The following is a 16402-nucleotide window of genomic DNA, read 5'->3' on the forward strand; positions in this document are numbered from 1 at the left end:
ATGAGAGGTAACACTGTGTACATGAATAGTTTTGCTGTCTATTCTTTGCTTATAGTAGCAAGCATAGAATTTTTTGTCAGCTCCTAGAGAAACAAAGCAACGCTTTTCTTGCACATTTATTACTTTGTATTGCATCTGATTTGGAATTCAACATTTAATAGGCAAATAGAGACTATAGACCTTTGCTAATTGAACAAATTTTATTAGTTTCTTGAACATTTATATTTCTATTTAAAACAATATTCTGCCATATAATTGTAATGTTATTTTCCTAGTATATGTATAAATATATCACTCTCATCTTTGAGCAAGAGCCACCCAATTCATCACATTTTTTGTCTACATTGCTCTTACCATGTAATTTTGTTACAACCCCTAGGATACCTATTTAAGCTTGCTACTTGAGTATTATATCTAAATTGTTTATTTGAAAGTCTGAAACATAGTGATATGCCTAGATCAAATATGCATAATCATTATTTATATCAAGTATCATCATACCGTATTATCACTATTCTCAAACTCAATTTATGAGCATTTCAACAAATGAAAGTGGAATCACATATTTATTTCATAATCTTAAAGAAAGTTCATCTCAAACTCAATTTTTGAGCATTTCAACAAATGAAAGTGGCATCACATATTTATATCATAATCTTAAAGAAAATTCACCTCTGATCGGACAATATCCAAATCTTGAGTGGAGCAAAATATGGAACCATTTGGAAGCGTGACGAAAATCCTGAACGTCAAGCATATCTTTGCATCAACAAGTTCACAAGGTGTTGGCCCTCCAAGCACCAACCTTACAGCAAATACCCTAGGAAACAAACAGAATGCCATGCTTCAAATAACAATATTAACAAGTAATATAACAAAAGAAAACTACTTACTGCAAATAAACTTTCACAAAACTATATGAAATCCAAAGATTGGAATAAGTGGCAGATGACAAAACAATATATCTACGCTGCCATAATAGAAGTAAACAAAAGGTTTTTTATTTGATCTTTAATACATTAATTATATTAAGATTTATAGATGGCTTTGACACTGCAATCTACATGTATTTTCTCTTAATGTTTAACGAATCATGAAAGATGAGGCTATCATTTTAAAAATTGTAACAAAAGCCAAGTAGACAGATGGATGGGTAAGGAATGGAACATCTCAGGGAAATAGAAAAGCAATATTGCAGAAACTAAGGAAAGAAAGACATTTATAAGTACTAAGAACAGTTAGTTCAAATTCACAGGTAAGCAAGAAGCCCAAGAATGTAACATAGAAACAAGGAAAGAAAGAACCTGTACGAAGAGAAAGTAGATACTATATCTTTAGCTATGGCCATGTGTCAAAGTATTAAATAATGAGTTTCTCAAAATGCAAGGCATTAGAAAACACAAACTAAAGAAACATATACGAATAAGATTAAAATAGGCCTTCTGCAAATGCCCATAAATCCACAGAAAGTCTAACTTTCTGCCGGTGACAGTAAATTCGCTGCAACTCTAATTTTTGACACTTTTCTGTCATCTGGCATTGTGTTAAGTTGGTAACAAATTATAATCCAAGCCTTTATTTAGAAAGAAATTATCAAATTTTTGCAGCAATAAGAAAAGCTACTTAATAACTACAATAAACACATCCTTGCAAACGCTTGTTACAAAAAACAGGAAAATAAAATAATAAGGTAATGTGAGTTTTTAAAAGTGACGATTAGTGATTAACATGCAAATATAAAAGCATGATCAAAGTAGTTAATTTGCTGAAGCGATACTGCCGCAACATGTAGGGCTTTAACAAAAAATGGATATTTACAAAATCCTAAGAGCTCTAAAAATGGTATTGTCAATGAATACAAACTCCTTTTTCCATCATGCCAATGGCATGTCTATGAATTTCCAAAAGCACAATGGGTAAAGACCCTTGAAACTATCAATTCCTCTGTTTCATCAGTGTATATTGCATGCCCTCCATATTAGTTTTCTTCCTTTATGATGTAGAACATTAAAATTCTTTAACTACTCATAACCACTAAAAACATACTTGAACTTTTCTTCAGAATCCTCTTCTGGATTGACAGTAACATCATCAGTCTTGATTATCGCTTTCTTAGCACATCGAATCGGCTGTGATGGTTGTGACATGCGTGCAAAAACTGTAATGACCAAACCAACATCATTAGCTTTTAGTAGATATGCAATGACCAAACCAACATCTTTAGCTTTTAGTAGATATGTACAAAATAAAGTACCAACCAACAATTTGCTAGAAAGTAAGTTCCAATGGATACCATTGCAGGACAGTTATACTATGTAAAAACAACATTAAAGTTAAAACTGTACCACAATTCATAAATATTCTCTTTGTTAACAGGATACCATTAGGCAAATCCTTGTCTCAGACGTTATTCACATTGTTTAGAATATATAATATATATCTGGGGCAGTGCATGTACAAGAATCGTAGTCCACAACTTACATAAATGATAACGTATATGATAGAATAATGAGCAACAATAACTTAATTTTGTACATAGACTAAGTTGCCTGGTTCATGTTAAGTGTATAATGATAATCAGACACAATGGAATTCGAAGAAAGGATGACTGTGGAAAATAAAAAGCTTGGTATAAGAGAACTTTCATTATGAGTTCATTTATGCAAACCAAAAGCAGATAAAAAAAAAAAATTACTTCAAATTTGACCAGAAAATATGCCATATTAAATGTTAAGACTCAACAAATGTTAAAGCATAATTACATTTTTTCAAGAGCATGTTATATACTATGTTGCATTGCCTTTGGGGACGGGGGGACGAGTTTCTGGTACAGCTAGAGCACACCCCCAAATTTTCCAGGGGATGGCAAGTTGGGGACGGCAATATATATATAGATAGATAGATTGATTCAATCCATCTTCACCTCCATCATCCAGCCATGTAAACGATGGAGTTAATCTTGAGTAACAAATTCCGACATCTCACTAACAACATTCTCTCCCTCCAAAAATCCATGTTGTTGGCGAAGACGAATATGTTCATTAACAACATTTTCTCCACCCAAAAATTCATGATGCTGGTGAAGATGAAGATCTTCATGTTTGTTTTCAGAGGCTATTTCCACCTGTCATGACAGTTGGCTTTGCTGTGGTTTTGATAACAGAAGCTGGCTCATATACTTGTGAAAAGGTAACTGGTGTTTGTGGTGGAGGTGAAGATTGATGTGAGAAAAAACCAGTATCCATGTCTATATTTGTAAGTTTTACTTTTGTTACAGCATCATTTATTTGCGGAAGTGGCATTGAAATCCGAAGTCCAAATACCGCTCCTTTGTGAAGCGTATAACTTCCTCCAATCTTAACAGTAACGAGATATCCTGCAGGGAATGATCCATCGAGTATTCCATGGACAGTTTGGCCAATTAGAGAATCGATACCCAGGCCAGCCGATGAATTGTCCCCATTTTCATTACTCAGATTTTGTGATTTATCATTAGAGGGAGGAACATATGGTTTTTTCCTCGGGGACAGCATAACAGTACCTGAAAAGTCCCCAAAATCTGCCCGGGATGGATTGGGAACGGCTTGGAAGTCCCCAAGTCCCCGATGATGTTCCCAAGAAATTGGGGACATTCCCAACCCCTGTAAAAGTCCCCGGTACGTCAGAATTTTGGGTATGAGGGATTTTTCGGGGGGACGGGTCGCCGTGCAACATAGGTTATATATACTTATGGTTTTGTTTTAGCGTGTTTAAAAGTTCGACAAAAAAACAAATCTTGACATTTTTTACAAATTTTATTAAAAAGTTTTAATGTTTATCATTGCTTGACAAATTGAGATTTGATAACATTTAAATGCTTTTTAAAATTTTCCAAATTTGATACTAAGGACTTATTTTTATTTTTCCATTCCAATGCACCTTAAAAATATCACAAGTTCACACAGTTGAAATTGCCAACGAAATTAAATAAAATTTGCAATCGTAAAAACCCAGAAATTAATAAAATGCTGCTACTCCAACAATTTTATCTCAGGAAGAATTATTACATAAAATATGCTCGAAATGGAACTTGGAAAATAAACCCTGAAGGTGCTCGCTTCTCCAACTGAGAAATTCGACTGGCTTGGAGAAGACTACTCATACAACCTTGCTGGTGAAAATTTGTGCCTCCTTGAGACTTGAACTTGGCCCTCTTTTACTCATGTAACTTGGCCCTAGAATCACAATTGAACTTGGCCCTCTTTACTGAGCAACTCGGCCCACATTTTGGCGTCCCAAAACCCTCATGATTTTCACCTTCTTGCATTATTTTTTGCTCCTGCATAAGTGACACAACTTCCACAATTAGGGTTCGATTTGCCCCTCAACTAATGGAATGCGACCCCAACCGAAATGCAAAGACTCGCTCTTCTAACTGCAACAATTTAGCCCGAGAAGTTGCCAAGAATTTGGCCCACAAGATTAACTGCAAATGACAACACAACCCTAAAAAAATTTACTACTTCTGGATGCAAACTCGACCAACAAAAACTGTAGGCAATCCACTCCTCAATTGGTTGGAAAATTGCACCAATAATTTTCTTGGAATTTGTCATGTACTCATTTTTATTCTTCTTCATAGTACAGCCAAGGTGGATTTCTAGGACAGGGCGATGGCCAAGTCGATGAAGCAGGTTTATGTCATTAGGGGTCCCGATGGATTTTTGAGGAGTTTTTATGGGATTTGATGGCATTCGCTTGGCATATGCCATTATCAGCATAGTTTGCCTTTCATTCCGTTGCATTCCGACAACTTTCAAAAATCAGCGTTATCATTGGGCATAACTTAATTAATTATGCTCGAGGTGGCATTACAGGGAGATTAATTCATGGAACACCTTAGTGTAATAGCTCGTTGGAACTGGAACGAGAAGATCTACATGATGGGAGTTTCAGTGACCTAAGGAGACATGGTGGCCAATTTACCCTTTTCCCGCATTTAAAAGAATATTTTAATTAAAATAAAATACGGAAAAGTGCTCCATGATTAAAATAATAATTCTAGAGGGGTCCATCATATCTATAAAAGAGGAGGAGGAGGCTATTGGAGGACATCTTGGTTTAGATATTGTTTCTTGTATGTGAGGTTGAGGACTCGGTTCTCTACTCCAGCAGTAGCCCCAGGATGGAAACCCTTGGGTGATTCAGTGAGAGTGGGCAAGCACCCATCTCATCCCTTGGTGAATTCATTCAGAGTTCACAGGGTGCAGTGTATTGGTTTTTCAGTTTGTTTTGGAGGTCGACTGCGGCATTTTTGTAGATCTGTCTGACGTCATTTATCTCAACGATATGGGTTGTATTTCCATGTAAACCCCAGCCCTTCTACTATAAGAGAGTTGGGAATTTCCTGTTCATTGTGTTATGAGATTGCAATGTTTTATTTTCTTATTTTTACATGGCAATCTTATGGTAAATGTATGTCGTATTTTATGTGAAGAGCTCATTCCAAAAATTGTTGATTTGGGACATTACAGTGGTATCAAAGCCTTGTTCTTGGCTCACAGCCTGCAAGTTTTCAGTTACAACTATATGGTTCAAGGGTTTTGAGATTATTCGTGGTGATTTTGCAAAGTGCTAAAATTGTTGAACCAGATCCATTGCGGGAATGTGATCAAGGATTTTCTGAAACAAACCCTTGGTCGAAAAAGAGCCAATTATCTCTTTTGGAGATCGAGTTTCTGGATTTTCCATCAATACTTAGAGATCAAATTTTATTTCTGAAAGGGTTGAAACTTTAATTGTGTCATCAAGCCAATTTTAAAGAAAGGGTTCCATTACATGGTTTGAAGGCCATTAAATAAAAGATATTGATGGCCAAATTACTAAGAGCCGAGAATTCGCAGTCAGGCAGAGATATAGTTTCCGGCCACATTTCTGGTGCAATTTGGAGGCACGTCATCAAATTGAGTTTCGAAAGAATTGATCAAATGCCCACTCTTTATTTTTGCCAAGCCAAGATCATGAAACTCCAAGTCGTGGAAGCAGTTAGGATGAGCGCCACAATCTGTCAGATATCATGCTGTGGATGGCCCTACCCGGAAGGATCAATGGTGAGTGGATTGTCTCCTCGTCCAAGCAATTAGCAATTCGCATCTTCGACTATTGTCTGAGTTTCAGGGTGCATTAAGGGAATTTCACACTTGTCATATGTCTCCATTGACCAGACTAATGTGAATCGACTTGTCCAAATTAATGCATAAGTTTGTAGTTACTGTCAGCTTCTCTGCAAGTTATCAACGCACTCAGGTGGTGAAATTGTTACAGAATATAAGGGCCACACCGAGAAGCTGATCTGGGGATACGCATGACATCCACCGCACAAGTCAATATTCTGGTGTAGACACGTGGCTGTGAGAGAGGAGGCGATCCCGTAGCCACTCGAGCCCACGTCTTCTGCAATCCACAATTAAATGATGTATGGATTGGGGACGCCCGCATGCATGATCTTGGGTGGACATAAGTCAAAAGGAGAAATCAAATGTATTAGACGCATAGGAACGTTGTGCGATTGAACAGTTTGAAGAAGACAACGTATGAAGCAGAACTCAATTGACAAAATCGCATAGGAAGAAGTCGAATAACTGGCACAAGTCAGATTTGTTGACACATAATTTGGGGAGCTCAGCATACCGAGTAGTCATCCTTTTGGTCACACAGAACACTAAAATATCGTTCGTGCATCAAATCTGTGAACGCCAAGTTGTTGTGCATAAAAGTCGCCTGTGTTGCTGTTGCAGAGCGACTAGAGGCAACAGGGGTCGTAAAACATTTAAAAGGAGAGCCGCATCAGTATCATCGAACCCTTGAAGGTGGAGCGCATTCAATTTTCCACCGAAAAAAAGAACCGCCATTTCAAAGTCACCACTGTGCCGCTAAGACGCCCAGCGAGTTCCAACTATGATCATAGTTTCCTGCTACAGAGAAATGCACAGTTGTCAGTCACATAACTAGTTGTTGGATGAATCTTACTGGTCGAAATTGTATTTGGAATATTTGGGTAGAAGACCTAATTTGACAAAGGATTGTCCTGAAAGCCGAGCCACTTTCCTTGGTAGCTGGACATGCCATTCTTTGTTGTGCATTATTGTTGTTGGCAGAAGACAGGGTTATTGGCTGAACTTTTTCCTTTAACAAAGTTGAATTTATTCACTGTGTGGGCATACATTTCTTCTACCGGACGAGGATTTAATTACTGAGCTTGTGCACGGCTTCTTCTCTCTGTGCGTGCTAGATCACTTCTGGAGCTGCGATTCGCTAAAGCTGAAGCACATCCTGTAGCAGCGGGTTCCTTTGCACATATACACACATGCCAAGTTCCTCTTGTTACACATTTATTAAGTTTTCTGTGGGATGATTATCATGTGCTTTATTGATTGTTGTTACAAAATTCTGAGCTATGAAATGGAGTGGTAGTGGTCAATTTGAGTCTGGTTCCTTTATATACATGCATTTAGTGCCAATAATTACATCTCACCTACAACAGTGCTCCCTAAAAATACCAGTGAAAATTTTCAATATAAAACCAGAAAGTTTGTTGAAATTTGAGAGTTGAAGGGAAAGGAATGAACAAAATCATTGTTGGATATAAGAGAGTCCATAGTTGCAATACATAGCGTTGTTATCATATTATCCCCATAGCCTTGTATATGTTGTTGCTGGGGCAGCAGCAGAATTATTGAATGATGGAGTATTTAAAGCGCCTCATGAATCAACACAATAGTGGTCTAGCAGACCACAACCCAGACCAGAAAACAAAATTGAACAGTAGACCTTTCTCAAGATAGGTTTATGCCATTCTTCAGAAGGAACAACCAAGAGATTTGTAGAAGGAACCTAAGATAGAACACAAAATATTTGCCCTTGGAACAGATTTGAAACACATGAGGGTCACATGGAAAGTCCTCTTCAAACTTGATGAGCTTGATGCCCTCCTTTCTAAAGTGAACCAGTTAGAAGGAAGAAATATGATTTGGGCGCTTAAACCAGCTATGCTTGCTCTCATACAAACCAGGTTCTTGGGGGAACCTTGTGAAGGGGTCAAACTTCCAGTTGCATCATGTCTCAGTAACATTGTGACGTTGACTGCACCCATACCTCCTTATAATGATGATGTTATGAGGAGAATTTTTAGGTTGATAGTAGAGACTTTTCAGGACTTGGACAACAGTGCGGGTCCTACATTTGGGAAGAAGCTTGAGATTTTAGAAGTTATGGCTGTAACTAAGACTTATGAAGTCATGTTTGATCTAGAGTGTGATGGTTTGATCTTGCAGATGTTCCAATGCTTCTTCAGCATTAGGAAACATCATCCTGACATAGTCATAGCACACATGCAGTCCATCTTATCCCCATGTATGAGAGGTCGTGATGCCATCTGTCGAGAGTTGTAGTCTCGATTGTTGTTTGTTTGGAGGAGAGGGCACTTGGTCTCACTTGTTGCTTATGGTCTAGCTGAGAGGTTGGTTGAGTAGAACATTGGGTTGTTCAGGAGATAGTTGACCAGGGAGGAGCAGCTCAGGTTTGGGGGCTCATGCAGCAAGAATGAGATGAGGAGGAAGGGACTTTGCTTCATCTGCAAAGGACCTTGGGGACCTGACCACTCATGCTTGAGTGACACTGAGGAGATGACAGCAGTAGAGCAGGGAGATATTCTTTATGTCTGTCAGGATGAGGACTCTTCGTTGGACGAGTCCATGGGTTCATACGATGATACCTTAGAGGAGCACGAGCAGTCATATGGAGTTGATGACAGTAGCCCAGATATGCATCCATGTGTGGTAGAGGAGTACGAGGAGCAGCTGATTGTTCCCATGTGGGAAAGAGATCAGGGAGCAAATGAGCAGCTAATGATTCAGCATAGAGAGCACATAGAGGAGCATGAGTCATGGCAAGTCATTAACATCAGGCCAGATTCATATGATGAGCATTCCATGGGTCCTAGGAGAGACATTCAAGATAGTGTGTCACTAGTGATGAGTCAGCATGAGAAGCATATGATGGAGCATGAGTCAGCTGAGGTGGATATGGCGCACAATATGCATAATGAGCCTTTTTGGGAGAGCCAGTTGGAGGTTCATATTGAACCTGTGATGATGGAGGATGAGCAACCACCCTTGTGGTCAGTCATTGATGAGGAGCAGACAGATGTACAGACAGCTGGCAGGGTGACAATGTTCATTGACACTTGTCCTCAGGAGATGTTGGAGTATGACAGGATAGTTGGGCAAGAAATTGGTGGATTGGAAGAGCGTGGAGTTTCCTATCAGGTGAGGGAGATGGCAGTGCATCCATCTTTGGGTCTACCCATTGATGAGGTGCAAACAGGTGTAGTGGCAGCTAGCCGAGCTGCAACATTTTTAGGCAGCAACCCTCTCCAGGAGTACATAGACAGGGCTTGCAGCACAGTTTGGCTACTTTTACCAGGACTTTCTCGATGGCAGCATGAGTTGAGCATGGACCAGCATCAGCATAGTAGACTTGTTCCTTACACAGGAGTCCATGACTTAGATTGGCAGGAGATCATGAGTTAGTATCCTATTGATGGAGTATCATTCTTAGTCGAGAGCAGTGTACTTCAGGACCCCTTAGAGGTGGGGGATATTACATGCTCCAGTCGACAGCAGAATGTGGGTTGGCCACTCATTAGTATCTCAGTGCAACATCAGTATGGTGAGACTGACCTTGGGGTATGCCAAGGATTGGATTGGAGAGAGGTGATGAGCTGGTACACAGTTGGTAGGGCAGCATTCACAATTGGAGCTACAGCATAACAGGAGCCATGTAGCATTAACGCTCCTTCTTGGTGGCATTGGGATCCAGGTGGATCTACTTGCAGCAAGTTGAGTCAGAGATGAACATGGGATTTAGGTATTGGAGGATCCAATCATGTTTTGATAGCTTGGAGACGTGATGTGGACCAGTGGTTCGTATGGGATCCAGGCATTGGGTCTCAGTGGCATTGGGCCACCAGATTGGTCCACAGATTTGGATTGCTTGAGGGCAAGCAATCTTGGGGCGGGAGGACTGTCATGTCCCCATTTTTATTCTTCTTCATAGCACAACCAAGGTGGATTTCCAAGACAGGGGATGGCCAGGTTAGTGAAACAGGTTTATGTCATCAAGGGTCCCGATGGATTTTTGAGGAGTTTTTATGGGATTTGATGGCATTCGCTTGGCATATTCCATCATCAACACAGTTTGCCTTTCGTTCCGTTGCATTCTGACAACTTTCGAAAATCAACATTATTATTGGGAATAACTTAATTAATTATGCTCGAGGTGGCATTCCGGGGAGATTAATTGATGGAACACCTCAGTGTAATAGCTCGTTGGAATCGGAACAAGAAGATCTACATGACAAGACTTCTAGATGGGAGTTTCAGTGACCTAAGGAGAAATGGTGGCCAATTTACCCTTTTCCCGCATTTAAAAGAATATTTTAATTAAAATAAAAGAGGGAAAAGTGCTCCATGATTAAAATAATAATTCTAAAGGGATCCATCATATCTATAAAAGAGGAGGAGGAGACCACTGGAGGACATCTTGGTTTAGATATTGTTTCTTGTATGTGAGGTTGAGGACCTGGTTCTCTACTCCAGCAGCAGCGCCAGGACAGAAACGCTCTGGTGATTCAGTGAGAGTGGGCGAGCAACCATCTCATCCCTTGGTGAATCCATTCAGGGTTCATAGGTTGCAGTGTATCGGTTTTTCAGTTTGTTTTGGAGGCCGATTGCAGCATTATTGTAGATTTGTATGAGGCCATTTATCTCAGCGATATGGATTGTATTTGCATGTAAACCCCAGTCCTTCTAATATAATAAAGCTAAGAATTTCCTATTCATTGTGTTATGAGATTGCAGTGTTTTATTTGCTTATTTTTACATGGCAATCTTCTGTTAAATGTATGACATATTTTATGTGAAGAGCTTGTTCCAAAAATTGTTGATTTGGGACATTACAGAATTTCGACCCAAAAACACTAAAGATTTGAACCTCTTAGATTGATTAATTTTGTCATTCCTGTGGCATCTAAATTAGGGCTCGATTTTTGGGCTCTCAACTAATGAATTTCAACCCTATCTGAAAGACGAAATCCATGTTGATTTTGGGTAGTATCAAATGTGCTCTAGCTCCAAAATTTTGTGGAGGGGCTAGAACACGTGAGATCTCCCTAAGTCCCGGAAATCGTTTGGTGAAATTCCTCCCGGATTGTGTTTTATTAAAATAATTAATATTTTTAATGGGGTTCCTAAGTCTAAACTTAGGAAAATAAAAATATGGGTGAGAAGCTTCTAAGTGACGAGGATCAAGTCTAATTTAATCTTAGTCGTTGATTAAAGACTTAATCTTGGTCATTGATTCATCAACAGGAAAACATAAGAGGAGGCTTGAGGGTCAGTTGGAGATACACCAAGTTAATGAGTCAGTTCAATTTTTCTGGCATGTTTTGCTGAGAAAATCGAACCAGTGATCTGAGTTGCAGTGAGAGGGGCGGATGCAGAGATTTGGATTGGGGAAGAAGTTTCGAGCCAAAGAGTACGTAGCAGAGAGGCAGCATGAGCATCACAGAGGGCTCACACAGAGTTGGCGAAGTCCAGAGGGACTCTTGCAGTGGCAGTGCACAGTATTCGTCAGTAGTCCGAGATTTTGCTGGAGAAGGGAGGTTTTGAGTCGAGAGGGTTGAACAACAGTCTTTATCCAACAAATTGATCCAACAGGAAGAGTGGCGCAGTCTTCTAGAGGCAAGACAATAGCCCACACAGTGACTGCGCAGGGACTTCGCAGTGTTTTCCGAGAGCATCAGATCACTCATTAGATCAGTTGTGACTTGGGGAACTGTTGATTTGGGGTAGCATCGAATGTGTTCTAGCCATGAAAATTGGTGGAGAGGCTAAAGCACATGACATCTCCAAGACCCAGAAATGGTTTGGGCAAATTCTAACCGGTTTCGGAGATATTAAAATAATTAATAATTTTAATGGAGTTCCTAAGTCTAAACTTAGGAAAAATAAAATATTAATGGGTATTAATATAAAACTGGGTTAGAAGGTTCCAAATGTCATGGATCAAGCCAAATCCAATCTTAGCCGTTGATTAGAGATTTAATCTTGAACGTTGATGGACCAACGTGAAAAGTATAAGAGGAGGCTTAAGAGTCAGTTGGAGAATACACCAAATTGATCAGTCAGTTCAATTTTCTAGAGCGGGGTTTGCTGAGAGAATCGAGCCAGTCATCTGTTGCGGCGAGGGGCAGTTCGGCATGAGGCTGAGAATACATAGCAGAGAGGCAGAGATAGTGCCAAAGAGACAGCGCAGATCCTGGGGAGGCTAACGCAGAGGCAGATGGGACTTATGCAGAGGCTGAGGAGGCTAGTGTGGGTGACGCAGAGGGCCAGACGGCTGACGCAGAGAGCCAAGGCGCTGACGTAGAGGCATTAGTAGTTGCGCAAAGGCTAGCAGAGTTGACGCAGGGCCAAGAGGCAACGCTGGGTGATTTTCATGGGGCAAACTGAGTGTCGGTGAGCTGAGAGGGTGACACAGTCCCCATCAAAGTGACGCGGAGCAGTGGAGAAGCTTGGAGTAGCTTTCACTGTCCAGCTAAGGAGCTACCATAGTTGTTGAGGGATCAATTATCCGGTGACTGATCAGCCGGAATATCTGTCTCCGAGGAGAGGTACTTCTCCCGAGTGAATCCTCTGTTGGGTGAGCCATTTCTAGCACCCTAGTTGTATTTAGAAACTGCATAATAATAAAACCCTCATATATGTTGCAGCGGCTTTCTCACATTGGGTTTTTCCGGGGAATATTGTTCAAAAATAACGGTGTCCCTTGTGTGTTTGTCTCAGATATTTCAGTTGCTGGTCTATATATGTGTTAAGGCTGCATTTGTGTTTATTTTCGATATTTATATTTATAAATAACTTGTTAATGAAAAGAACAAGTAGGAGAAAATAAACCAGATAATACAGTAGGGATTTCTGACGTGTCAGACTTAGAAATTTCAACATGGTATCAGAGCATTGCAGATCACAGGAGAACTGAAGGCACTAGCAGTAATCTGAAGTATTTGCAGCAGTAGCAGCGGTCCCGAGAGACAACATTGTTCCAAAGCAGCAGCAGCAGAGGAGTGACGCAGAGGCCCTAAGTCATCATTTCGAGCCAGGAGGGTCAGCGCAGAGGCAGAGAGGGGTCGATCAGACCTACGCAGTGCCCGATCATCTTTCTCAGTCAGGAAGGATCGATGCTGTCGCCAGGAGGTGCAAAATCTGCCATCGTCAGAATTGCACAGAGCCTGAAAGGCTCAGTTTTTCAATTGTCGGGGCTTGGGGAGTTGTGGGTAGATTGTGATTGAGACGTTGGTGGGGTGTTGTTTTTGTCGGTGCAGAACAATGCCTAAGGAAACAGAACCAAGGTAGAGGGAGTCACTACCTTGACAGATTTCTAACCAAGAAATCCAGATCCGAGTTGCAGTTGCAAGGAAGATTGGAGAGGAGCGGTTCAACAGCTGGCCAGAGGATTTCTAGGAGGGGAATTAGGACTTAGAGGGATATTTTCAGGAGGGAAGTCGAAACTCAAAGGGAGTCCACAAGAGGAGCTGAAATGGCAGTGAACAAATTAAGGGATCAGGACAGTTTGGACGTGGCTTCCAACTTTGTCATCTGGAAGGCCAGGATCCTGGCAGTCCTAGATCAACATCTTATCAAGGATTTTGCCCTAAGAGCCATGGCTATCCTGGTCGACCCAGCTGAGAATGAGAAGTATGAGGATGCAGTGGCGAAGGCGAAGTGCATGATCCTAGACAGGGTCAAAGATCGTGTCATACCACATATTGCTGAAAAGATGACAGCAAAGGAAATGTGGGATACTTTGAAAACCTTGTATCAGGGCACTTCTGTGCAACGGAAGATGCTATTGGAGAATCAGCTGCAGTCGTATCAAATGCAGAAGGGAGAGCAAATAGATCCATTCCTTCTCAAGTTGCAGGAGATTCGCGACCAACTTACTTCTGTGGGGTCTACATCGAATCTAGAATTTATGATTAAGACTACTCTGAATGCAGTCTCCGAGGAGTGGGAGACATTTGTCCAAAGTATTTTGGGGAGGACCACTCTTCCAGGATGGGAGGAGATGTGGGCATTTCTTCGCGAAGAACAGATCAGGCGGATGACCAAGGCGGGGAGTAGTGGCAAGGGAAGTCGAATCAAGAAAGAGGAGGAGGATGGGGCTCTAGCATTTGCGGGACAGCAAGGGAAGAGAAAGAAGAAGGACATCTCCAAGGTAAAGTGCTTCCACTGTGGGAAGTTGGGACATTATGCATCCCAATGTCCCAAGAAGAAAAACAAGGGAGAGGCTTCGAACTCAAAGGCAGCGCCTGCAAAGGTGGAGAAAGAAGTCGAGGAGGAGGACAAATGTGCCATGAGTGCTCATGTGCCACTTGAGAAGACGTGGGGAGACATTGACTTGTAGTCAAGAGGACTACAGGGGACGAGAGGCAGAATCCTTGAGGTACCCAACCTCTTGGATTATACCTTGCTACGGGAGCCCCAAAGAGGAGTAGCCGGACTAACGGATGTCAGTAGAGATGAATGCGGATGGAGCAGCAGAGAGTGCTATACTGCAGGAGTCCCGGGACAGCGCGAGGCTAGCAGGTTGCAACAGTGTGAGAGGCACGGAAGTGTTGCACCAGTGCAAGATGGCACAAAGATGTGTGCAACGGTACGAGATGCAGGGAGTTGTTGCAGCAGCGCAGAGGTCAGTAGAGGGAGCACTTGTTAGCGGCAAAGAGAGCTTCAGCATCGGGAGTGTTTCTAGCCTGACAGGGATGTCAGAAGATGGGTGGATCAGTTACTTACTTCTCAGTAACTGAGTTGCAGTGCAATAGCAGTATGAAGTAGCAATGCAGCATGATGAGAGGGGACACAGTGCAGATGTAGTGTTGGGAGGATGGACCAGCAATGGCAGTGGCAGGGCCGTGGGCAGCAGTACAAGATGCAGCAGTGCAGAAGATGTTGGGTGAGGAGGCCTAGCATCCGCACAGGGACCGATGTTGGATAATCAGGGTGATGCTCAGTGTGGAGTATTACTAGAGCATAATCCTTGCTAAGAGGGAGTGTTGATTTGGGGTAGCATCGAATGTGCTCTAGCTATGAAAATTGGTGGAGAGGCTAAAGCACATGAGATCTCCAAGACCCAGAAATGGTTTGGGCAGATTCTAACCGGTTTGGAAGATATTAAAATAATTAATATTTTAATGGAGTTCCTAAGTCTAAACTTAGGAAAAATAAAATATTAATGGGTATTAATATAAAACTGGGTTAGAAGGTTCCAAATGTCATGGATCAAGCCAAATCCAATCTTAGCCATTGATTAGGGATTTAATCTTGGTCGTTGATGGACCAACGAGAAAAGTATAAGAGGAGGCTTGAGGGTCAGTTGGAGAATACACCAAACTGATCAGTCTGTTCAATTTTCTGGAGCGGAGTTTGTTGAGAGAATCAAGCCAGTGATCTGTTGTAGCGAGGGGCAGTTCGGCACGAGGCCGAGAATACATAGCATACAGGCAGAGATGGTGCCAGAGAGACAGCGTAGAGCCTGGGGAGGCTAACACAGAAGCAGCTGGGACTTATGCAGAGGCTGAGGAGGCCAGCGTGGGTGACGCAGAGGGCCAGAGGGCTGACGCAGAGAGCCAAGGGGCTGATGCAGAGGCATCAGTAGCTGCGCAGAGGCTAGCAGAGTTGACGCAGGGCCAAGAGGCAGTGCTGGGTGATTTTCGTGGGGCAAATTGAGTGCTGGTGAGCTGAGAGGGTGACCCAGTCCCTATCAGAGTGATGCAGAGAAGTGGAGAAGCTTGGAGTAGCTTTCGTTGTCCAACTAAGGAGCTGTCGTAGTTGCTGGGGGATCGATCATTCGGTGACTGATCAGCTAGAATCAATGTTCCACCAAGTCTCCGGGACGGGGAGACGTGGGTGCGGGGAGACGCACAAAGGGGACGTGTGGGAGAACCCTGAAATTTTAGGGAAATTTAGGGGAGACGGGGAGACGTCGAGGTATATATAATATAATTTTTAATTATATATATTATAAATTTATATATATATATATATATATATATATATATATATATGTATATAATTTTGAAATTTTCATGTTCATATTCATTGTTCAATAATGCTAATTCATCAAGATTCAATACCATAAGATTCAATAATAAAATTCAATATGAAATTCAAATATTCAAATACAATGTACATTGATCCATATCATTCATCAATCATCATTCTATAATTTACATTGAAAACCAAAATAATAACTGAAACTAACATATATTCCAAACAGTTGTTTCTATATGATTAAATCAAAAAGT

General features: G+C 41.3%; 1 protein-coding gene across 5 annotated transcripts in view; it reads right to left on the reverse strand.

Moving 5' to 3' along the window:
* The window catches only part of LOC149228455 (uncharacterized), a 437914-nt gene that overhangs the window by 274848 nt on the left and 146664 nt on the right, over positions 1–16402 (reverse strand). For all 5 annotated transcript variants that reach the window (XM_089378219.1, XM_089378217.1, XM_089378218.1 and 2 more), the window contains exons 5-6: positions 2047–2158; positions 673–820 (exon numbers count right to left, since the gene is read on the reverse strand). In XM_089378219.1, coding sequence (XP_089234345.1) covers positions 673–820; positions 2047–2158 — 260 coding nt within the window. The remainder of the gene's footprint in view (positions 1–672; positions 821–2046; positions 2159–16402) is intronic.

This window comes from Pinus tabuliformis, chromosome J, assembly GCF_031772625.1.
Source record: "Pinus tabuliformis cultivar Carrire ecotype Pingquan chromosome J, CPIR1, whole genome shotgun sequence".
Classification (NCBI taxonomy): Eukaryota; Viridiplantae; Streptophyta; class Pinopsida; order Pinales; family Pinaceae; genus Pinus; species Pinus tabuliformis.